At 40.7% G+C, this 24,779-nt stretch overlaps 1 protein-coding gene across 1 annotated transcript; it reads right to left on the minus strand.

Annotated features, from left to right (window-relative positions):
* Positions 1–5,897: 5,897 nt before the first annotated feature.
* LOC119650181 lies at positions 5,898–24,053 on the minus strand. The gene is made up of 12 exons (XM_038052734.1): positions 23,720–24,053; positions 15,805–15,954; positions 15,554–15,730; positions 15,427–15,499; positions 10,176–10,305; positions 10,023–10,106; positions 9,812–9,965; positions 6,813–7,142; positions 6,607–6,679; positions 6,352–6,532; positions 6,160–6,282; positions 5,898–6,092 (listed from the first exon to the last, which is right to left on the minus strand). Exons 1-12 carry the CDS (start codon positions 23,867–23,869, stop codon positions 6,002–6,004), a joined length of 1,716 nt encoding a protein of 571 aa, XP_037908662.1. The 5' UTR covers positions 23,870–24,053; the 3' UTR covers positions 5,898–6,001.
* Between the last annotated feature and the right edge of the window lie 726 nt (positions 24,054–24,779).

A 24,779-nucleotide genomic window follows, 5' to 3' on the forward strand; every position in this document is an offset into this window, starting at 1 on the left:
TCCTCGGATAATACATGTATTTTGCATTACCTCCCGTAGTAGACGTAGTGCCTACATTTTTTCATTGAGCTCGACAACTACTTCACTCTCCAATACAAGATTATACCAGCCCTAAAATGCCATGTGAGTTAGGGTTTAAGAATACACTCTAAGTTTTCCCTGCTGATCGTAAAAGACAACTAAAGGAGATTAAAATGTGTGGGCTACCGAAATGTCAACAACGTTCCCAGAATGCTCACTCCCTCCAACTCGAGCGATATACCGATATAGCTGGGTCTAAGCAAAGTTAAATGGTGGCACTCTGGGGTGTACTCCTCTCCCTTTTGCTACATTTATGGCAATGTGCTTTTGCACCCTGGAAAGCCAAGTGGTAGCTGATGCGAATCCGGTGTCGGGGCGTTTCGGATGGCTACCGAAAGGCGCGCTCTTTCGACCTGGGATTCGGTTCCTGACATACTTTTGGCTGCACTATTCCGGTCCACGTGAAGCATCACAATGGAATGTACCAACGAAGGCTTCTGATGTAGTGAAAAAAGATGCTTTCTACTACTAATTACATCCAGTTCATAAAGGTGACATTGTGATCGCAACAATAACAATGCGAGGTTTGTGGATTTCTAAAGTTTCCACCGTCTCACAATTAGAGGGACATTGTTCGAGCACAAAGTGTACTACACGGTCAGTTTGATTTCAATTAACGGACACCGCAGGAGCAATCAGATTGCCATCAACAATAGATTCAGGGGTTGGCTTCTGGATGTGCGTGACAAAAGAGCCGCTGACAGTGGCCTCAAAAGTGATTACAGTCTAATGGTCGCTTATGTTTATTTGTGGGTTGCGTTCGCTACTTCTCGCAGGATTGGGCAGCTGTGATCCCCCAAATTCAATACCGACCATCTGTGTGATCCAATGTCAGACTGTCGGAGAGCTATCTTCCTGACAAGACAGCAGATAACCCACCTGAGAATAGCGATGAGCCGGCATAAAAAATGCTCTTTCGCGGGCGTTACACAAATCGTCAGCCACGTCCCGGAGGGGCGTCATAAGATCTGGTTAACTGCGGAATCGTGGAAGGAACTTATCGTTGTGTTGGTCAAGAAAGCGAAAGATACCGCAGAACGTAATGACTTCCGACGTATACACTGTATCACGAAAGAACCCGCATGTGGTCGCAAATCTTCATCTTTCTGGTTCAATGAGGAATGTTAACGATCGATTTCTCGTTCACAATGACGAGTAGCTGGACAAGTGGAGGCAACACTTCTCCACGGCTTTTAACCTAATTATATCGGGTGTCCGCATGTTGTGGATGGAATGTTCACCGTAACACGCGGATATGGTCTGTTTGCAACCAGAAGAGACATCATCTTGGCCATCACCGCACTCATACGGATTAAAGCCGCTGGGCTTGACGGTGTCCTTGCAGAGACACTAGCATGAACAGGAAAGATATCTGGCATGCTCTACGCAGGAGGGGCATTTTCGAGAAACTAATGGCTCTTGTCAGAGCGACATATGATGGCGCCAAATGTCACATTTTCATCGAGGTTAAATGATGTCGAAAGCAGAGTCCGCCGGGTTGCATTTTTTCACTGATGTTATTTCTTCTAGTTATCGATGATGTTATTCATGCCGCTTTGTCCGGAGGACGTGGAGAAGTTTAATGAACTATGATATCTTTCCTCAAACTTCTCCACTACGCTAATGACAACTGTTTGCTCTCTCACCGGGTCATGGATCTTGGCCAAATGGTTCCAGATTTGGAAAGAGAGGCAGGCAGATTTGAATTGAAGATAAATGCTAACAAAATTAAGGTTCTCAGTCTGACGGGCCTTCGTACTCTCCCTATCTGCATTATTGAGCAGAGCATCGAAATCGTCGATCAATTTGTATATGTAGGATGCGTGGTTTCTGCCGACGTTAGCACCGAACTAGATGCCCAACGCATTAACGGCACTAAATCCGCCCTCACGGTCCTGTCTAAAATGTAAAAATACAGTTGTCTTAATACCAAGATGAAATTGAGATTGTTATCTTCTAGTGTTGTTCCTGTCTTGCTGTTTGGAAGAAGCACACAGAAAGTGACCCCACAATTAATCAAACCCTCCAAACTTTCGCCCAGACCTGGTACCCGCCATTAATGTGATCAGAAGGCGGAAGAGGTCGTGGATAGATCACACATTAAGGAGGGGCGACAATTGCATTACTGGCCAAGTCATGCAGTGGAATCCACTCTCCCTAGATAACCGACGGGCACTTGGGGCGGAACAATGGAGAATGAGTGTAGGCGTCTCATCAAAAGTCATGGGAAGAGCTGAAGCAAACTTCAAGTAACCACAAACGATTGCGCGTAGGTGTGGTTGATGCGCTTTACCCCACCAAGGGGTTAGTGGCAACCTATATTTTATTTATAGATGTAAGTATTATTTGCTATGATATGAACAACCGCTAACTGAAGAATCAACAGCTTGTCTCTTCTTTCTACCGATAGGTGTACATCCTTACAACAATTTTTCTTTGGGTATTGCCACACCTGGTGGCGCAACAACGTCAATGTCCGCATTCCCAAGAGCCTTCTCCATCTTTCGCTATACTTTTCACTGTCGTCAGCTGGGAGCGTTTCCAGCTTCACTGTGTCCAATCGGTATGAATCGTTTCTACATAGCTGTATTAAGCCAGTTACAATCATGTCACCAGCTTTCCTGTTTACCGCTTTTTCTAGTAAACGCGAAAGAGAAAATATTTATCCTGTAAACGTCTATAATTTCTGGTTGAAGTCTCCTTCTGGGGAGCCACGCTCTTCCCCTTTGTGGAAAGTTAAGGCAACAGTGTCACCGTTGTTGGGTTTCCCACATTGTGGAAGTTGCTGTATTCTTCTTAGCTGCCTGCGTTGTAGACACGATCTTTTTAGTGCTGTTCCAGCACTTCCCTTTTAGACCATCACAAACATCCATGATTATAGCCAGAATTCAAAACCTGGGTACGACCGACGTCGAAATCATGAAACTAATGCCCCAACCATATTGGTCATCGCATCGTCTCCAGACACTAAGAACAGGCTTTCCGCTGAAGTAGAGATAATATCTCAATCAACTAATGAACAATTCCAAAATTCGTGCCTTGTCCGTGACTTGATTGAAGTTGCTGGTGTATTGGAAGTCTTACCTTGGAGAGTCAAAATCAAGCTTCAATATTCACGTATTTTGGGTACTCTTAGTGTAGTAGTGTATTATTACCGGCTACTCCGCTAGTATAAGGTAGTGCCATACAAATATAAATATTCAGTGTTCTGGTTTGCAGTAAATGTACACGGAAGGTTCAAGTTTGAACTACTGTCAGTTTGTCAGCAATAGTACGATTCTCGCCAAGTTTGAGGATACCATACTTTATAGTATAATTTATATTAGGGCTCTAGAGTAAACTTAAGGCGGGCCTTTAGTCCATTTCCCAAAAACATAGTTACATAACAAAGCCTTATTAAAATCGGTTCAATGTCTGTCTGTCTTTTTTTTTTGAGGAGATGGAAATCTTCAAAAGTCATTGACGTGGACATGCCAGCGTGTGGGATTCTTACCCACTAAAAGATTCAAGTTTGAGCTGCTGTGAATTTGTTAGTAATAGTACGATTTGCGGCAAACTTGAGGATACCATACTTTGTATTATAGTCTATATCATGACTCTAGCGGAAACTTAAGGCGGGGATTTAGTCTATTTCCCAAAAACAAAGTCCTATACTGTACCTCTTCCCATTCGTACCAGCATAAATTCGGGGTTTTCCATAGCACAATACACAGAATGTTCAACATCCTCCTAACCAAATCTAGATACAATAAAAAAGACACAGCTAGAAAGGACGGATACAACGCCGACATTATCAACGAAACAGTAAGGAAGAAACAGGTTGCCAACAAGAGGAAACAACTGACATCGTTGCATGGCACCAACGACAAGACAATGTTAGATCCAACATTACGTGCACTATTTAGTGGCTTAGGATCAAGAAAGCACTTAAAATATTCTAACTAAAGACAGTGCCAACAAGCAGACATGCGCAATTTACAACTCAGCTCAGGAGCGGAATGCACCCAAAAGGAAAGTTCCCAAACTAGATGCCGCAGAAAGCCTGAAAATATTTAAACAGCCTGTTGAATACCGACATGCCCAGCTGAGCATCTAGCTTTTTCCAGATAGTTAAGGTAAGGAGGCAAGAAGACATTATATCCAAATAATTTAGATAATTGTTTAAAAAAATGATGAATAGTTTAAAAAAGTGGATGAACATATAAAAGGTTAGAGAGTTAAGTGAGACAAACCAGTACAAAGCCAACACTGAGGAAAGACACATATGCGAAACACTGAACAATAAATCTACATTGTAACCGGAAATTTTTATAACAGTTCAATTAGAAGAACTGTAGAAGACGAAGGAACTATCTTTATAAAACTTATATGGAAATATTTTGTCGCTAGCATGCCGTATAGGGGCAGGTTCGTGACTTTTTCCTAAATATTTCGGTTGATGATCACATTATAGTCCCACACGATTCGCCTTTTCAACAAATGTCACAATTAAGATCGGCCTCTGAAAGTACTAACCGAGACCTTTCATTTAATACCACATGACTATATTTGGTGAAGAAAATATGCACCCCCTGGGTAGCGGATCATCGCTCTCTCCCTATCTACTTTTATGGGTAGAGTGTAGAAGGCGTCGACCAATTTGTATTTCTGCCGAATGTGATACTGAAATGGATGTGGACATTAACAGCACTGGATCTATTTTCGTTACCTTTCTTAAATCTGCCTTATCTGAAAGTGAAGTGAAGTGATCTCAACACCAAGATCAAGTTGAGACTGTTCTGTGCCAGCGTTTTTCAGTGTGAAAGTGAAGCCCACTGTTACTCAAAAGCTCCAAGCCTTCGTCAGCACCTGTCTACGTCGTATCATCGGGGTACGTTGGCCTGATACTGATGTTAAACGAAGAACTTGGTCCGCGGGTAGGAAGGCAGAAGTGACAGTGGATAAGTCATACATTAAGAAGGGGCTGCAATTGCGCAACACTTCGCAAAACGACGACATTTATCGTTACGAAAGTTACGTATTGTTTTCAAAATAAATTCAAACAAAATTAATTCTTAAACCTCTCTGAAATCAGAATTTAGTTTCGCTGGAAAATGTACAGTAATATTACCTTTTAATGTCATTTTCAGATTTAATTTCTTCCTTTGCACAAAACGTTAGTCTAGAACCCATAGAGATACTAAAACGAAGCCTTTACGTCAAGCTACTAAAAACTAAAGGATACATATATGGATCAGTAAAGAACTTAAATACTCCACTAATAAAAACCGGAATAAAAAACAATCTTTTCACAAAGAATGACCACAAACGGACTTTTAGCTATATAATTCGTTGACAATACAGAATAATAGGCTTAGATTCTATCCATAAAGTCTTTATCTCTTCAAGGACTAAATTCACTTCACTGATATAGCCCCCTCCTTTGAATTCAGTCCACGTCCAAACCTTCAAAGTGTATGTAGTATATCCCACCCTATCATCGATTATATAAAATGGTCAATAAATACAATAGAAATCTGGAAATATCGCGAAAACTTCCGAAATGAGGAAAGGAAAACTGCATTAAAATCAACCACCAACAGCTTTATATGGGAAGCCGTAATTTTTCTGCATTCTAAAAGTTGACCATAAACGTTTACTTTTCTCCTTCCATTCGAATGTGAATATGGAAATTCCTTGCTATGAGCCATTTTTTGGCATCTTTTAATGCAATAAATGCGATGGAGCGTGCAAGGATGTTATTTTATGTTTACGTTCCTCTTAAAAAGTGGAGAGAACGATAAGAGGATAAGACGTGTTATTGAACAAGCTTCCCATTAAACAAGTAATGTCCAACTTTATTCCGTAATAAATAAAAACCAAAGATATAAAAACAAAAAACAATTTCGGAGAAGATAGGCGTAATTGGTATATAGATTCGTTATGTGAGGATATTTCCCTCGCTCTTGATTACAGGAATATGCTTGCTTAACTTTTCTGCTATGTAGTCTTTTACCGCAGGCGGTACCAACCTGAAATTGACCAGGTAATTTAAAACATCAGAATCACTGAATACCGCCCAATTTTAAATCTACTTACGTTGTCAAAAGCAGAAAGTTTTTCGAATTAGGAATGAACACCCGACGTTCTTCTTTCAAAATCGCTTCAACGACTTTTCGGCTAACGAAATCAGCTTCCAGCCAAGGCCATATGTTAAATAATCTGCAATCAATAAAAACATTTCAATTTTCGAGCCTATATTAACTTCCAGGAAGAAATAAAATGCCTTACGGGTTTCCAGACAAAACTTTCACTAGGTCGGCTCTAGTTTTTATGAAATATGGGTGCACAGTTGTTACTTTCACGAAGTCTCTCTTAGATTTTTTCAGTTCATAGTCTAGCGAATCCATGAGTCCTACCACGCCGAATTTAGTGGTTGTGTAAACGACACCCACTGGTAATGGTTGGACACCTTAAAAAAAGAGAGGGAAAATTTAGAAAATCTGAAAATTTTTCTAATAATCAAGCCAAAATTTAGCTTTATACCTGCCATTGAGCTAATTGCCACAATATGTCCCCGCTTAGCGCTTAGCATGTCAGGAAGGAACTCTTTCAACATCTATCGAATTATACATGTGAATACAGAGTGCTAAGATAATTTATGTTTATACAAATGTGCTGTGAATCCTTGTGCATGCAAATAGTTCAATGAAACTTTTGTGAAATGAAAATAAACCTTCAAAGTTCCTTACCAGTAGATGAGAAATCAAATTGACATCAATGGTCTTCTCAATAGTCCTCATTTTGGCCTGGGACACAGTTGCAACAGGCATCAAACCTGCATTGTTGACAATGATATCCACTTCGCCAAAGTCTTTCCTTATGTCAAGTTTTAGCCGCACGATATGGGTTAAACTAGATACATCTATCTTGTAGGCTTTTGACTTCACTCGATACTTTACTAAATCGTCGGCTGTTTTTTGAGCATTTTCTAAATCGATATCAGCAATAGCGACGTTACAGCCCTGCTTAGCTAAACTGATAGCTATTTGTCTGCCTAGACCCATGCCACCACCAGTAACCTGAAATTATGGAAATAATACTGTATATAGTATACTACCTCTTAAGAAGTTAATCCTCTAACTTATGAAAATTTAATGTCAATCATGGGAGTGACCACATTTTTAATGATTTTCTAAACTAAAAAATACACACATCCACCCTTTTGTAGAAGTATCTGCAACCCTACTGGAGTCTTCGTTTTCCAAGGAACCAGATGTTGAGGAAACATGTAAAGGGTTCGTCTCCAGAATAGGGGTTCTGCTTTCGGTGGTGATTTTGCTATACCTCTATGTCACTACATGCCTACAAAGTCCAAAGGTGGGAGTTTCAACAACGTCTCCAGAGTGATTGTTCTGCATGACACTCGTTATCCAGAGGCAGGTTAGCTTTCCCAGCGACGGTAGTTTCGTAACAGCATATCCCAATGCAAAGAGCGAAGTTTTTAAAAACACTGCGTAAACATCATATCCAACGATAGCATCAGAAGGCCTGCAAATCGCTCTGGTACTATAGGAACCCAATAGATAAAGCCTGGGGACCACAATAAGTTCACTAAACCCACATTCCCATAATAAAGTCAATTTGGATGTATCCATGCCCCTGATGAATAGGATTATAAACATAATAATCATCACCGAGGAGTCAGCCATGGAAGGCCGATCGAGATCAGGAGAATTTGCGGAAACCCTGATTATGGAACTGGCCCGATTCCGTCAGAGAAATGACGACGTGAGCGGAGGTATACATCACTTTCTCACTTATGTCTGCGACTAAGATGGCCAAATCGCACTATTTGAACCAAGTCCTACAATAAAGTTATGCTTTTAGCATTAAATAACTAAATAATAACAACACTTCAACCTGGTTGATGTAGAGTTGCCACTACTAAGTCTACTTTAAAGGGTGGAACTGAAAGGGTTCACGAAAAAGTGGAAGGGAAAATTTATGATTCTTACCAGTAGAGGGAAATCTTTGTGAAAGATTCCGAGGTTTTAGAACGACATTTTTGTTATTCCGTAGGAAGCGATATATGAGAACCCTAGTACGGCTTTTAACAGGATGAACATCTTTGTTATAAGCAGCTAATGTGAATATTGAGATAGGAATGACCCAGCACTTCAAACTCAATTGTTCGACTACCTCAGGCCTTAGACAAAGATATCTCTCAACAAAGAATCCACGGACAATTCGTCGAAGAAGCGTTTTCAGGGAATCTATAGCAAGCCAAATATTAAATTCAGCCTGAGTGCTTTTTGCTAGGGGTTACCCCTGTCTCTCAACCCAAATCTAACAGATTTTCTCGACTTTACTTTTGCTAACCTTTCTACTGGTTGCCAATAATAGTTCAGCTTCAGTGTCACTAGGCTTGATGTACCCAGTGTACCGCGTGTGTTTTCAAACGCACCAATGACCTTTAATGTGACGTTTTGCTTTCTTTCATTGCATCACTCCTGAATATTTGACGATGACGGCTGATGTTAACAACGCATACAAGAGCCAGACTAGAAAGCTGGATAATCGACATTTGGCTCATTGATTTTAACAGGACCTTAACTGAGACTGACTTTCAGCATAACATTAAATCAATTTAAAACTCGAACAGATAAAAAAATTACCGGATTCTCCTAGAACCGCTAGCGAACGAGCAACTTTCCCATAGCGCGAATGCTCAAAAGACAAAAAAAATAGGCCGAAATCGATGCTGTTTGACCTTCGTTAAATCGTGGCTGTCTATGTTGTACATCATTCTAAACTTTAAAGTCAAAAATTTTCAACCTTGGCACACCTATCACACTACTCGGGAAAGTGTCCATTTCGACCACCATTCTTCCTCTGGGTATCTCGTCCCTTGAAAAGACCTAAGTTTTTGCTGAAAATGTTCTTCAAGTTCACTGTGCCATAATCTAAATCCGAACGTAGGAGGTAGCGAAACTATGTTGTCCTGGAATAGTTCAACCACTTAGGAGGATCCCAGGATTGAATGATATTCCCAACAAAATTTTGAAGCTGGCAGTGAAGACTAGGTCCGACCTATTGTCAACATTTTCGAAGTATTTCTGAAACAAACAATATTCCCTCTTCAGCACAAAAAGTAAAAGTAGGTATTGCTTCCCAAATTCAATAGGCCACGCCTGGAGAGTCACAGTCATATTATTTGACCTGTTTGAGAGATAAAATCAGAAAGATTACAGGAAACCTCTATACGTCGACGATGGCCTGTCGGAATGCCAGTATGGGTTTCTGAGCGCCCACTAAACATAGTCGTCAATCTGGCAAAACTCCCGTTCAATTCTACTTGATTTGCCGCATGTTCTACATCTAAAACCTAAACATATGAGAGTCCATCATCACCACGGGGTACTGCTGTATAATGTGTTTTAGATGCTCCTAGTGCAAGAAAGGACTACGCTTTTAAACGTTGTAGATGAGCTGTCTGTGGTTGTCAGAACCAAGCAAGGATGTAAAAAAAATCCCAGTTGCCATAGACAGAGTCTGCATTCAATGCAAATCATAATGCACGTCATAGTCCTGATAAGATAGGTACAAGTGATGATGTTATTTATAAAGTTATAGTAAATGAAAATTATTATTAAATGAATTGAGGATACTCCCATGCGAAAGTAAAATTTGGGAACAGAAGAAATTTCAAGATTCAAGATTATATAAAATTCATTAATAAAATAGTTACCAGCGCAACTTGGTGCGATATATTTTTTTTACTTTCTTTGCCGAACCAGTCTGTCAATTTTGTTTTTACTGTGATGAGTATGGCTAAGAGTATTCTCATGAATACAATTTTCAGGTCCTTTAGTGTAGAGTCCGGGTCTTGGCCAGGTACCTTGCTGAAATTAAATTCATTTTATGGACCAAATCCTGAGCAAATTGCGCAAACGTTTTACCTTTTTATATTCACAGTTCTTGCTTTGGTAATCAACCCCCTGATGATCTTTCTTGCTGCTACACGTTCCTCCTCTAATGAATTTCTGGAAATAAAAAAGGACGTGGACTGGTTAGGATTGCCGATATAATTATCAAATTTCAAAAATACTTACTCTCTGAACCGATAATCATTCACGTAAGTCATTGAAATGAAAGATTTTCTAGAAATAATGAGCTCACCATGCCATGCCTCTAGAAAACCAGTAGTGGCTCGTCGAAGTACATTTGCAATATCAGACCGTCCTAAAGGTTGGAATAATTTTGTATTAAATCAAAAAGCGAATAAAATGTAATTTATATTTGTTAATATACGCGTATTAGTTAGTGAAAACATGAACAGTGCAGTAATAGTAAAGTATAGTAGGACGTGTGGAAGTAAAGTTCAAAAATTCATTGTAATCAGTGAGAGGAAAGAACCACAATACATGGGTAAGAACAAGCTCGTCCAATACCTGTACCTCCAAAACCCAGTATTCGTATGGACGACTAAATGGTGGTCAGCGAAAAGGAATCACCGGTGAACAGCCAAGCTTTCGTGCTCCGCTGTTCAGGAGCGCTTGTAATTACGCACTACAAAGTGCAATTCACTAGAAAATGCACACTTCGTGGTTCAGTCAGAGCAAACCTAGAGCATGTACCCTCCTAGAAGGGGCCTGCAAGCCTTCTATGTCCGAAGCTGAAAAGAAGCGGCAACCATGTTCAAACTGAAGCAAGCGGGGAAGGGCAACCTGTTGATAGGCTCGGATGCATATGCGAGACACAAGCTTTGAGCAGTCAACGAATCTATAAAAGATGTAAGCCTCTCTCCTCCAATTTGTAGCCCTGTGACAGTTTTGTGGAAGCCCTTGATATCAATCTACCGACCGATAATGAAAGGGGGAGCTCAATTCAAAAGCCGAGGCTCTAGAGAACGCATTCGAAATTACTATTTAAATCTCGTGCCTTGCAAAATACAGCAAAAAGAAATTGCCACCGTAGATTTGTCCAAGCTAAGGAAGCTAACAAGGCATGACTTCAATATCTGCTAGAGGCACAAATGCCGACATCTATACAAGGCCTGTCTGAAGAGGTATAAGTTGGCTACCTAGATTGACAGAAAGCGGTCCTGACTGAGTTACTATCAGAACATCGAAAGCATTAGCGCTCCCGTGAAACTCAGTAACACTCTGGCCAAGAAACATAGGAACCCGTCCCTTCTCAAAAAGTCGGAAAGTGGACGGAACCTATTGGTGAGTCTCTGGAGCTGTAGTCCATGCTTCAGAAGCGATAAGAAATGGTTTCATCGTGGCCTGCAGAGATTTGTGCAGATATGCACGAAACTTCTGAAGACACGAACGAGTTGTTTTCATGACGAAAGCGGACCGATGCGGCCATGAGTCTGCGAAGTACTTTGATTAATTGGCCCCACCTCGTTCGTGTTGAAGACACCTAAGATGCGTCCTGGACATCCACTGAAGGACGAACATGAAGAGGTAGCATCTCTTCAAATCTCAGCACACCTACACCAAAAGCACGGTTGAGCGATCATTACACTACCAATATTACACCTAAGCTACCTTCATGGATATAGAAGCCGCTTTCAACCAGGATTGGAGAGGTGTCTTGCATAGTGGATAGATCCATGCAAAGAACCCGGTTAATTCCATCTGATCCGACCGGTAGCCAGGGATATTTCCCTCAGTCACGAGTGAAATTATGCAGGGCGTAACAGTGAGACAATGGACTGCAAGATGCGACATAAAGCCAGCCAAAACGGAGCTGATGCTATTTACCCTCAAGGCAAGGGTACCCGAATTCCACCTCCTTCCGCTAAATGAACAAAAATTAGCATTTTGCTCGAATAAAACGTATCTTTATGTGATCCTGCATCCTAAATTAAATTGGAGACTAAACATAGAATCGTGGGTTAAAACACCTCTATAACCTCCTCCACGTGAGGGCCTTCGTAAGGAGATCGGGTCTTCGGCTGGGTATGATCCTTTGGATGTTAATAGTCATGATTCGTCCCACGCTAACGTATGGTTGTATTGTGTGGTGGCCAGCACTAAACGAGAAATACAATAGAACCAAGCTTAATAGAAACCGAACACTCACTCTGCAGTCTTGCCCACTGATGTCCTCAATATACTAGTACCTCCTCCTGGACTTCGCTGTATCAAGGCAATGCTGTCAGAGTCCCCGAGTCCGGTTGCTCAACAGAGAAGCCCTACACTGGCGGTTGTCAAAGGTGGAATCTATCCTCACCACTTAACAAATACTGACTCTAGATAACGAAGGCCATTTCCTGCTGCAAAGTCAAGGAGGATGTGACCCCCTCCATAAGAATACCTAATCACGAGAACTTTTCGGCAAGATGCCGGTAAGTGTTTACAAGATTAAGACGATTTATACTGGGAGCTGGCCTGCCATGGAAACGCCGCCAGACTCGACAGACCCTAGAATTCGCACTTTTGAAACTGTGGAGAGAAGCTAGAACCAGGGTGCGAAAAGTAGGTAAACAAATCTTTGGAACTTTAAATAGATTTCTGATGTTAGGGCGGAGGAGCTGCTAACCTTCGTAACACTACGAGGTTACTCTTAAGACCTAAACAGCCTAGATTCTGTTCGTCTACCCTTTCCACAGCAGTAACGGTAGTAAGAGTCGGAAGCATCAATACGATACACCGCAGCGCTAATTAAGCTCCTCAGTGCGACCTTTTCATAAAAACTAATCGAGACCTTCTGTTTGACAGCCCACACCACTATATTCGGAGGGAAACAAATGTATATCCCTGCTTAAACTCCATACAAAAATAGGTCTCTGTGTGTATGAGATTTCATGGGTTACATTTGTCTACCAAATTTCAGCCCAATAGGTGCAGCCGTTTCCGAGAAAAGTGCGCATGATTGACACATCGGTGGATAGACTGCCAAATAGACAAAGGTTAAAACCGATAGAGAGAGATGAAACCGCATCCAAGATACAAATGGAGGTGAGTAGAGAGACCGAAGGGTGTCACAAACTGTAGTAATACCAGCCGCAACCAAGGAAGAGCTGTAGCCATGCAAGAAAACCTACTCAATTATAAGATTTTGTCATTGGTCAAGGATACACCTTGAACATTAAAACGTGAGGAAGTGAGGAAATTTATCACCCTGTCAAAAAAATGATTGATTAACCAGGTTCTGATAAACTAGGCAAGTGCGATCAAGCAAGTCGAGTCGAGTTCGGTGGAAGTATGGATGTAACTCTGTCTAAGCCGAACGGGGGGCGAAATGCGTTCAGAACAGCGCGAATTGGTCCATGAACCTTGCAAATCGTCAGTGGACCTAACGGGCTGGTCCGGTGCGATCCATTCGAAGAGTGGTACTTGTGATCGGTGGAATAGCCTACTAGAGAGTGTCGCTTGGCAAACCTGAATATAAGTGAATGGCTCTTTATCCATCCTAAAAGGAAAGGGGGAAAAAGACGGTAACTTGATGCAATCGGAAACCAAATAGATTATTTCGATGAATATGAGATTGGCCGTGGATCATCTGCTTCTAGGTCCTTTTTTCACGGATTCGCGTACGGTCTAGCCGTTAATTTTGCTGTTTCCGCAATATGGATATTGCAAGAATTTAGTTTTTTTGTTTTTCAGTTTTCTTCGTCAATAATCAAAATTTCCGTTTCAGCGTAAGCCACAACTAGACCTATAACTTAGGAATATAATTTTTTTGTAATGAATAGAAGAGTCACTGAAGCATCCAAAGGCTCAAGGATCCAGAGGATATTTCAATTGAGCTACACTCCAGTGCTAGGGGATCTGTACAGTTAATCCTGGCTTGGTTTTTGAATAGCTCTGCCCTTGTGATGTTCTCCATTCAGTGCAAGGAGCTAAAGATGGTTACACCTAAGACAGAAATATGTACTACCTTAATGGAGCAGTTTAAACTGCAGGACCTATGTATATGAGGGGTTGTCGTTCCAGAAGGTGTACGGTAACACACAAAGCACAGCCATATAATTGAGAAATTCACGAAGAATGCAAGATGATGTTACCTTCTGAAAGATTCGACACAGCTTGACATTATATTGGCTAACGAAAGTGAAATTAGTTAGACCTCACTTCCGCTAGTTCTTCGCTACATCGCGATATGCCCTGGAGAATGAATACCATACCCAAAGCAGTCACCAGAGAATGATTTTCGATCTAGGAAACAATCTAAATAGAGAAGAGTCTGAACGCCAAAAGTTAAGAAAACGTCTTGCTAACCTGCAAAAACAATGGTTGGACCAGAACCCTATCCCATGTTGAACCAGAACCCTATCCCAGTGAAACACTCGTATGCATGTGATCACATCAATGCAAAGACGATGCATCTTCCCCCGTAGAGGACGTAATTGTTGATGAAATAGTGGTGCTAGCGAGCGGTATTGAGAACTAGATATGAGTAAGACTGGCCAGAAGAATTCGAAAGAAGTTCGCAAGCAACGTCACACTAACGGCACTGCCAAGCATAGCTTCAGACAACTATGTACTCGTATGTGTAGAGGCGAATGAAAGGCGAGATTCAAAAGCCACGTGACGTGGCATCTCCGATCTCCTCCTGAACATTGTCCAGAGGTTATTTCCACAGGAAAACGAGCCCGAGAACTGCCTCCAACCACGTTTGGACGAGGTAATGATACCTGCAGTAACAAGAGAAGGACTGCGGCAGATTTGCAACAGAATGGGAAACATCAAAGCACCGGACATCAATAGTATACTCAAGGATTAAAGTTTACTGTCGAAATGAGGCGGGAAATATATTAATGGATGCCTGGTGCCGTCACGGAAATGCCAGAAGCTAATGCTGCTGAATAAATCTGGTAAACCTTGCGGTGAACCATCGGCTCGTAATGCAGGTAATTAGAGCTTAGTCGGCCCAGCGCGGTAATACTTTTATAGTACTTCTATGGAGAATGAAGGGCAAGGAGCAGCAGTTGGGGTTGTGTTAGTGACCAAAAATCCCACATGCTGGTATCACAAGGAAACCAGCGTTTTAAGCTAATTGCAACTTTCAGGAGAAAAAACAGAAAGAAAAAACGAAGGTGGTTATTAAATTAAGTTTTTGTGTAAAACAAAACCTTTGAAAAAAGTAAATTGAATTTCTAAAATGTGGAAAAATCCAAAATTAACTTAGGTTGAAAAAACACTGGAAAGGGATTGAAGGACTAGATTGGCCACAAAATTTGGTGCTAATGGGTCCGTTTGAAAATAAATTGCATGTAAAAAAAAATCAGACAGTTCGTGAAGTAAACCATTTCTAATAAGTTTAGTGATTAAAAAATAAAAACTCGCGAAGATATTTACTTTATATGAATTAAATTTAATTACCTACACATATCATATACATACATACCTCCAAATGGAACCACAGTAACAATATGTCCGTCCTTTTTAGAAACCATTCCATCCAAGAAACACTTTGCTGACTGAATTTAAAAATTGCTTGATATCAAAAGGCGAATTTAATTCATTGAACATACCCAAAAATGAGACTTAAGTGTATCCCTCACAATCAGTGCGTAATTACCTTCGCAAGCCTCAATTATATTCATGTCGGGAATCTCCGGGGATAAAACAACCAAAATGTCGACAGTTCCAAAGGCATCTTCAATGGACGATTTTAGACTCTGAACTTGGAAGTAATTTGCCGTATTCAACTAATTTAAAATTGTAGACGTTGTAATTACACGAAATTATGTATTAACATTATTGTCCAATTGTTTGAAATTACCTGATATTCTGTGTAAGGTTTTGTGCTATTCAAAGTAGTTTCAGTTGATTTTCTGAATGATGAGTTTGTCGTAACGCAGACTTTACAATTTCTTTTCAATAATTCATCGCGAAGTGCTCGTCCTAAGTTTGAGTCATTATAGTTAATTATCTGGAAGAAAAGTTAAGAATAAATTACAAGCTTTAATTACAGTACAAATTAGACATATTTGTAATTTTTCGGTTCCACTTTGGGTACTAAAAGTGATAGGGATGGAATGCATGTCCTCAGACCCCTTAATAATGCTATAGTTGGTTTTGTTAGTTTAAGGTTTCCAATAAATGTTTTTACATAGCTACTAATGTAAATGCACCAAGTAAGTCAGGCTACTCACGTAAAAGTGATATTGATCAGTGTTTTAGACTGCAGTCAATTTACACAGAAGATACTGTTATGAGCTGCTATAACTTTGCTAGTAATGGTTGAATTTTCACCAAACACTGTGATATCATGCTTTATATTATAATCTATATGACTAGAATAAACTTAAGGGGGGAAGGGGGTGGCTTTCCACTTAATTTCCCAAAAACATAGCAATATACTATTACTAACTTTATATGGACAGATGTCCATAGGGAGCTATTTTGAGGCCTAGATACCATATGTATCACACCGCACTCTCCCCGTTGCATCAAATGTCAGAACTGAAGGAGCTTTGGAAAGTGCTAATCGAAATCTTCCATCTGATACCCAACATGACCAAATTCGGGGAAAAAATGTACACGCTCCTTTGGCATGTACGAAGACCCCATCTTCATCTCAACGTGCAACGGTATTCCTGCATGCATAAGGGTTCGAAGTTGCACGTTCCCATCAAATTTCATGTTAATCGATATTGCCATTTCTGAGATTAGTTCGAGTGACAGGCAGACAAACAGACAGTAAACCAACTTTAATAAGACTTTATTTTAAACAAAACCTTAAAAATAAAAAAATCAAAAAATGACTGACGGTTTCGTCCAGGGCAGAGGCAACTCATCAGACGCTGCCTCACCTCTGCCCTGAAGTGGATGTGGACTTAGAATCCCGCATATCCTAAACTGCTTTTCGCATCTCAGCCTGTTTACTTTATTGTAGCATTGATGTACCTATATCGCTACACATATGAAACGTACCCCATATATGATGTCTTCCGGACACTAAATTTATGTTAAATTGTAAATTCTCTCCTATTATAACTTCGTTAATAATTATAGAGTTCAACAGCAGATTATGGAATGAGATGTATTATCAAACCGAGATTTTATATAGATCCATCTTTGTGATTTCAAATTTTCAAATTTTTCGATTCGATAGGTTCTAAGAGCGAGACTTATTACACTTTACACAAAGCGTGCTCTTTTCATCTGAGAGCCGATTTCCAACAGATTGCAAGATTTCAGTCCAAATTAGGGATCATGATAATTATACAATGCTATTCACCAACGGATGCTACCGATATAGTGGAGAAGGATGCTTTCTATGAACAATTGCACGCAGTTCAAGGGAGGTTTCGTAAAGATGGCATCATTATCGTGAAAGATGATCTGAATGTCAAAGTGGGCTCTGACAACACCTTGACCGGACATGTGATGGCACGAGGTTCGTGAATTCTTGCCCACCGCCCCGTCATTGGTAGGGAGTTGGGTTTCAAATTACCGAAACCATACGGGAAATCAGGTTGACCAGTTGGTGATCAGCAGTGTATTTAGGAGTTGACTCCAAGATGTGCGTAACAAGAGAAGCGCTGACGTCGGGCTCCAAAAGGATCCGCATCTTATGTTCGCTTACGTTCGCTTGCGCGTCGAGTCCGCCACTTCTCGCAGGGTTGGCGAGTTGCGATCACCAAAGTTCAACATCGACCGCTTTTATGATCCAACTGTCGCTCGACAGTGGGAGAGCTACCTTGCTAATCAGACGGCAGGTATACTGAGTAACCCGCCTGAGAATATCGATAAGGATTTGGATTCCATAAAAATACTCTTGTTTGGGGTACCACTCAGGTCTCTATAAGATCTGACCGACTGCTGAATTGTGGAAGTGAATCGATCAGCAGAGAGGGTTGAATACGCTGTGGTTGATGGCAAGCATGACGTGCTCAAACTACGATACCGAGCAAAATTCTGAGGAGTTCAGCGCAGTGAGCACCGTGAACAAAAGTTAATTCGCTATTACGCTGGTCAGAAAAGCAAAGGTACTTTAGAACACAATGATTTCACTAATTCATCATTCGCATCACGAAAGAGCTTGCATCTGGTCGCAAATCTTTCGATGGCTCTGTGAAGGGTGTTAACAATCAATTCCTCAGAGGACGTGGAAAGAACACTTAACCAGGGTTCTTAACCGTATCACTTTCGGTGAGGTTCGGCCTCTTGTGAGTGAAATGTCTAGTCACCGTTACATGTGGATATGGATTGTTCCTCTAAGCAGAAGACAAACCATTTCTGCCAACAATGCGTTCAAACAGAGTGAAACTGCTGGGCTTGGCAGTCTCCGCGCAGGGTTTTTATCGCTGCTTTTGCAATTACGAGTACTACAGATCTACTACATCCACTCGTACGGAAATCCACCAAAGTTGCATCCTGTCACTAATATTATTTCTTCTTGTTATCGATGACGTTCTGCATGCTACCTTGTCCGTAGGACTTGGCGAAGTTCAATGCAATATGCAATATGCAAACACCTCCACTACGCTGATGACATCTGTTTGCTCTCTTACCGAGTCATGAGCCTTGCTCAAATGACTATGGTTTTGAAAAGAGAGGTAAGTAGAGTTGGACTGAAAATGAATACCAACAAACCAAGGTTCTCAGTCTAACAGGTCATCGCACTCTCCCTCTTTGCATTAATGGCGAGAGCATTGAAGACGTCGATCAATTTCTATATTTAAGAAGCTTGGCTTCTGCCTACAGGGGTACGGCACTGAATGTTGCCCAACGCATTAACAGCGCTGGATCTCCTTTTGGAAACTTTGTTTAAAATCAACACCAAGATAAAGTTGACACTGTTCTGTGGGAGTAACTCTTGGAAGGTGACCCCCATTGTTACTCAAGAGCTCCAAGCCTTCGTCAACACTTTTCTGGTTCGTATCATCGGGGTACGCTGGCCTGATATTATTACAAACGAAAACATAAAACATTGACCGGCGCATAGGCCTGGCACTCGTACGTTGTGAAAGAAAAGCAGAGGTGGTAATGGATATGGCACAAATTAAGGAGGGGCGATAATTGCATTGCTGGCTTTGCCATGCAGTAGAATCCACACTCCAAGGGTACTTGATGCAAAACAGTACAGAAGGAGTGCAGTCATCTTAAAAAATCGTGGGATAGATAAAGCGCATTTCTGGTAACGACGAACGATGGCCCGTAGGTGTGGTTAACGACTTATACCGCACCAAGAGGTAAATGGCAACCATATATATATTTCACATGTATGGGGGGTTTCACCCTAAACTTAAAATTTGATCATCCGCATGGTGCCACCAAATTGCCTGACAAGAGGCTCAACTGTTTCTGAGCAAATTGGATGTAACAGAAAGACAGACAGACAACCCAAAACTGTAGTAGCGGGTTATAAATTCAAGAAACTCGATAAGGAAAAGTTCCAAGAAATACTATTGGAGAACGATACCGTTGGAAAAGGCAGAAGAAAACGTGAAGCAGATTATTGAAAAGAAACAGAAAGAATGTAATGCTTCCATGCCACAACGAGCTATAATCAAGGAATGAAATGGTAGAATTCCAAAATTGAAGAATGTCGCAAAGTCTGCCTTAAAGGTATAAAGAATTTTCAGAACACCACAAAGTCAATGATGGCTGTTGCAGTGCAATGCAGCCACCAAAGCATCAATGATATGCAAGCACTAAAACAGCTAGACAAAACCAAACAAATTGACGCCTAAGAAAGATTATACATTAGGTATTTGCAATTCCCCATTATTAAAAAAACTCTTCTTCAAAACATAGAAATAAAGAGCAATATACTAGTGTGAAGGATACCTTCTACGAGGCCGTTGAGCGGACCTCCAAAGTCTGCCCCTAGTATTATATCAAAATCATACTTGGAGATTTCAACAGTCAAGTAGGGACGGAGCCCCGTCGGCACAGTGCTCCGGGCTCTAATTACAACACCACCTACAAATCCCTCTGACAATCAGGGAGAGTGAATACTGAAGCCATCCACAACACGGCTCTCCGTAACACCTATCAGAGGGAAATGGATGCCGCAATAACCGCAATCAACAGAAATCCCGGAGATGAAGTATCAACAAATGATCTTCATAATCACCTGAAGAACGTTATCAGAAATACGGTCACAAACATACTTGGCCCCAGCCGCAAGAAGAGTTGGAAATGATGAATGTAAGCTAGCTACGGAACGGAAGAATGCTGCATACTGAGTAATGTTGCATTCCCAAAGGACGCGGACACGCGCAAAGGCTTATCATGAACTCCCGCGAGCGAAGATGCGACTCCACTGACGGAAAAGGAAGCCTGGGAGAACCAACAGGTCCGTGAACTCGTAAAGTACGGGGAGCTACCGCACCTGACGTGGAAGTTTTACCAACAAATCAGCAGCATGAAGCCTTACACACATCGGTGCTCATCCTGCCGAGACAAAGATGGAAATTTGATTTCCGACAAAATGAGCATATTGGAGCGATGGGTTGAGTACATTGATGAACTACTGAACAACCAAAACATCGGCGAGTTGGAAAAACTGTTGGAATATGGATATTAGTTACACCATCTTTTCATCGACTTTAAAGCCGCCTATGATGAAGGTAAAACTGTACACGGCTATGAGAGAATTCGGCATTCCGATGAAATTAATAAGGCTGACTAGGCTGACCCTAACCAATGTGTGAGGCCAAATAAAAGCAGCAGGATAAATTTCAAGACCATTCGTCATCAACAACGATCTACAAAAAGGGGATGCTCTATTATGCGTCCTCTTTAATCTGGCCTTAGAGAAAGTGATCCGTGATGTTGAGGTGAATGCGAGGGACACGATTCTCTTTAAGTCCACCCAACTACTGGCCTACGCTGACGATATCGACATCATGGGAAAAACCACTCGAGACGTACAAACTGCCTTCATCCAGATCGAGCAGGCGTTAATCAGCGCAAAATCTTGGGCTGCACATCAATGAAGGCAAGACAAAATATATGGTGGCAATGTTAGCACCAAAATCCAACCAACCGGCAACACCAAACCGCACTGCTCAAACGGGAAGAATAAAGATAGGAGAATACAACTTTGAGGCCGTTGATATTTTCTCCTATCTAGGATCGAAAATCACAACCGATAACAGCTACGACGATCCAACCCGCGCACGGTTGTTGACAGCCAACAGAGCCTATTTCAGCTTACAAAAACTGTTCCGCTCGAAACATCTCACCACAGGGTCAAACCTCTCACTGTATAAGACAATGATCTTGCCAATCCTCATGTATTCCTCGGAGACTTGCGTCTTTAGCAAGAAAAATTACGAACTCATAGCCGCGTTCGAGATAAGAATCCTCCGAAGAATTTTTGGTCCCTTACTGGAGGATGAACGATTGCGTAACCTACATAAGAACGAAATCGATGGGCGATACCATGACCGTCAGGTTGTGGATAAAATCCGGCTCATTAGGTTACGGTGGGCGAGTCACTTCATTCGTATGGATGAGGATCATCTAGCCCGGAAAGTCTATAGGGGAAAATCTATGGTAGAAAAAGCAGACGAGGCAGATCCTGCCTGAGATGGAACGATGGCGTGGGTCAGGACGCCAGAAAGGTTTTAGAGATATCGAATTGGTGGACCTCGGCGCTAAACCGGGATGTCTGGAGTTCCTTAGTAAGGCAGACCTAACCGGATACCGGCTGTTGCGCTGTTGATCATGATGATTCGCTCACATGAATATATTTGGTGAACAAAAAATGTACATCCCTCTTTTGAATGTGGGGGAACCCCCCTTAAATTCGATGCAGTGTGACATAACTTCCTGTATGCGTGAGCGTTCACAGTTCCCACCGTTCCCACAAATTTGGTGTCAGTCACTAAAACCGTTTCCGAAAAAAATGCGTGTGACAGGTAGACAGACAAACAGACAATAAAGTTTGTTTTACACAAAACTGTACCGTCCGTAAATTAAATTTCAAGCGGAACACTATTTGTTATATATAGTGACATTTCTAAAAACGCGAGATTGTGATCCTGTAGGGGAGAAATGTAGAATGAATAAAGACAGATTTAATTTTTTAGTGAGTTTAATTGAAAGTCGTCTCAAGAAGAATCCGGTAACAACACGAATTTCCAAACAAAACAGAGCCATCTATGGACTTAGTGAAAACTTTACTAAAATCTTAAGTTCGTATAGTCAACGCAGCCGGTCGAGTTTTGAGAGCAAATTTAACCATCTTGAGACAAATGAGCGAAGGAAGACCTCAACACCACCGCTAGGAAAATGATATTAGCCATTACACCTCCCAGACGTACGCAATCTTTGGTTCGCAATCCAACAAAGAATATGGTAGCAAAGTTTCCATATTCAAGGACCTGGCGCTACGTTTTTGAAAACCTTTCAACAAAACCTGATTAGAGTCGGTTTACTGTCTGTCTGTCTATCTGCCACACACGCTTTTCTCAGAAATGGTTATACCGATTGACATCAAATTTGGTAGGAAGGTAGGAACTGCAAACGCCCACACATGTAGTGAGTTACATTTTTCTGTGTGTAACTTAAGGGAGGTCGCCATACATGTAAAAGAGTTATGTAAAAGTATTTTTCATTGAATATAGTCATGTGGGGTATCCAAAGAAAGGGTTACTTAAATTAAGGGGCCATTCTCCTGAAACTACCCACCAGAAAAATCGTGATAAAGGCCTCTATATGACCTCTAGGCTCCGAAATACCCTCTATGCTGATACCTCCAAACCACCGTGTACCTGAATATGACTACATGAAAGGTCAGCAAAACCTATCATATCTGAAGCGCCGAACTTCTAGTTTCCCGACGTATTCTGACTTGAAGTTTTTAGGCAAATTATGGGATTTCTGATTTGAAATAATATATGAATTGCCTGCTATTTATGTGTATCCATACATCCATACATCCGTCCTCTTGGCAGGTAAATTGGAATAAATTCAGTTAAGTTCCCAGGTGAATACATAATAGGTATATATGTACATAAGAATATGATAAAACTGAATCTCTAGAACTGGTTCAAAGGTACATTGGCAAAATATGGAAATGGCTTGTTAGAGGCATATTTTGGCCATAGATGGCTGGTAAACGCATTACTAGGAGCTTTTTAGTAATCTTTAATGAACCGATTGCAGCCAAGTTTTCAATCCTCGACCGGAAGTTTTAACGTAAGTTATGCCGTCTCAAAAGTTCGAAAGTGTTAATAATCAGATTCTTCATTTTGATTTCCCACAGCACTATACTATGTTCTGTAAGCCCTTCAGAAATTCAGAAAAGGTTGTACTTTGTGGTGTGGATTAAGTGTGGTTACATAATGGTAATTTTCTGGAAATTCTTCAACTAGATAGTGTTGGAAAACAATGTGATTATTAAAGCTCGCTAACTAATCATAGCGTACTAAATGCCGGCACTAACCACGAAATAACAATACACGACGTCAAACAGACAACGACGAAAATGCATAAAGTGGTAGTGCAACAGTGTTTTTATGACAGTTAAATACTTTAACGAACAATGTATTTCACACATGTTGGAATAAAATTTGATAGCAGCAATGTATAGTGAAAGATGTTCAATAAGAGATATTTTCGTTAGGGAAGGCATGTTCACAATTATGCGAGATGTACGCATTTCAGATCAACACTTATTTCATAAATTTGCGGAGGAAATGTTAATTTGCGAACAATTGGGAAAATGTACTAACCAAAGCAACTTTTCCGGTCAAATCCAAAATCTTTCTGCCAACAATTAATTCCTTTATCTGTCCAACTATCGCGACATGTATGTCCAGAATCACTTTCATTATATGATAGAGCACAGCCACTAGAACTGATAACCGCTTTTGAACACCCATTGTAGTATTAACCGCCTTCTCCCAACGGCATTAGTTGTAACTCGTTCAATGTCTAAACTACACTAAGCACTTGTAACTCGACTGCAACTTCTTTTGGAACTTGAAATATGTAATTCCATATATTATTAGACTATGACCAAGGTACGATGCGAAAAAATAACCGTCTGCGGAGAAAACAAGTTATCAACTTACTGCTGATGCGGGAAAGCAATTGATTGTACAATATTAAAACAATCGAGCAAAAAATTAGCTTTCATCTAAATGAACCTCTTCTGGCTTAGCTCAGATTTTCGAGTTTACATAATAATCATTACTGGGTCAAAGACTAACAGATTTTGAATCTTGGAAGGCCCGCAAAAGACGCCGGTTAATGATGAGCTCATTTGATGATCAAACACGTTAGTTTTTTGCCATGAGCGCGATTTCGCTTCATTTAATAATTGTTGATAACACAATTAGTAAATGTCTAGAAGATACGGTTCGATACGGTTCTGCATTTGCAATACTAAATGAGATATGCTTATCGAATTTACCATGGGAAAGAGGAAATAGCAGAACTTTGCTCTCTTAGAGATAGTATTAACTGTTTAGATATGAACTACATAGGTAGCATTACTATCTTTCATATAACTTTAACCGATAACAAACGTTGCCACTAATCAAGAGAGATTTTATAGTGTATTGACTAAAAGTACCAGATTCATACATCATATTCAAATATCACTGAATCAAAATATAAAAAAATTCCCTTGAAATTATCTCAAAAATATGCATCTTTTGTATTCAGATATTTGAAGCAAGTCGAAAATGCGAAATCCTATCAATTAGATACACTATTTCATTATATACTATACATTGCATTGAAGTTACGAAGGCTCTCGATCTTAGAATACACTTACAATCAATAAAT

The sequence above is a fragment of the Hermetia illucens genome, chromosome 2 (genome assembly GCF_905115235.1).
Source record: "Hermetia illucens chromosome 2, iHerIll2.2.curated.20191125, whole genome shotgun sequence".
NCBI classification, from domain to species: domain Eukaryota; kingdom Metazoa; phylum Arthropoda; class Insecta; order Diptera; family Stratiomyidae; genus Hermetia; species Hermetia illucens.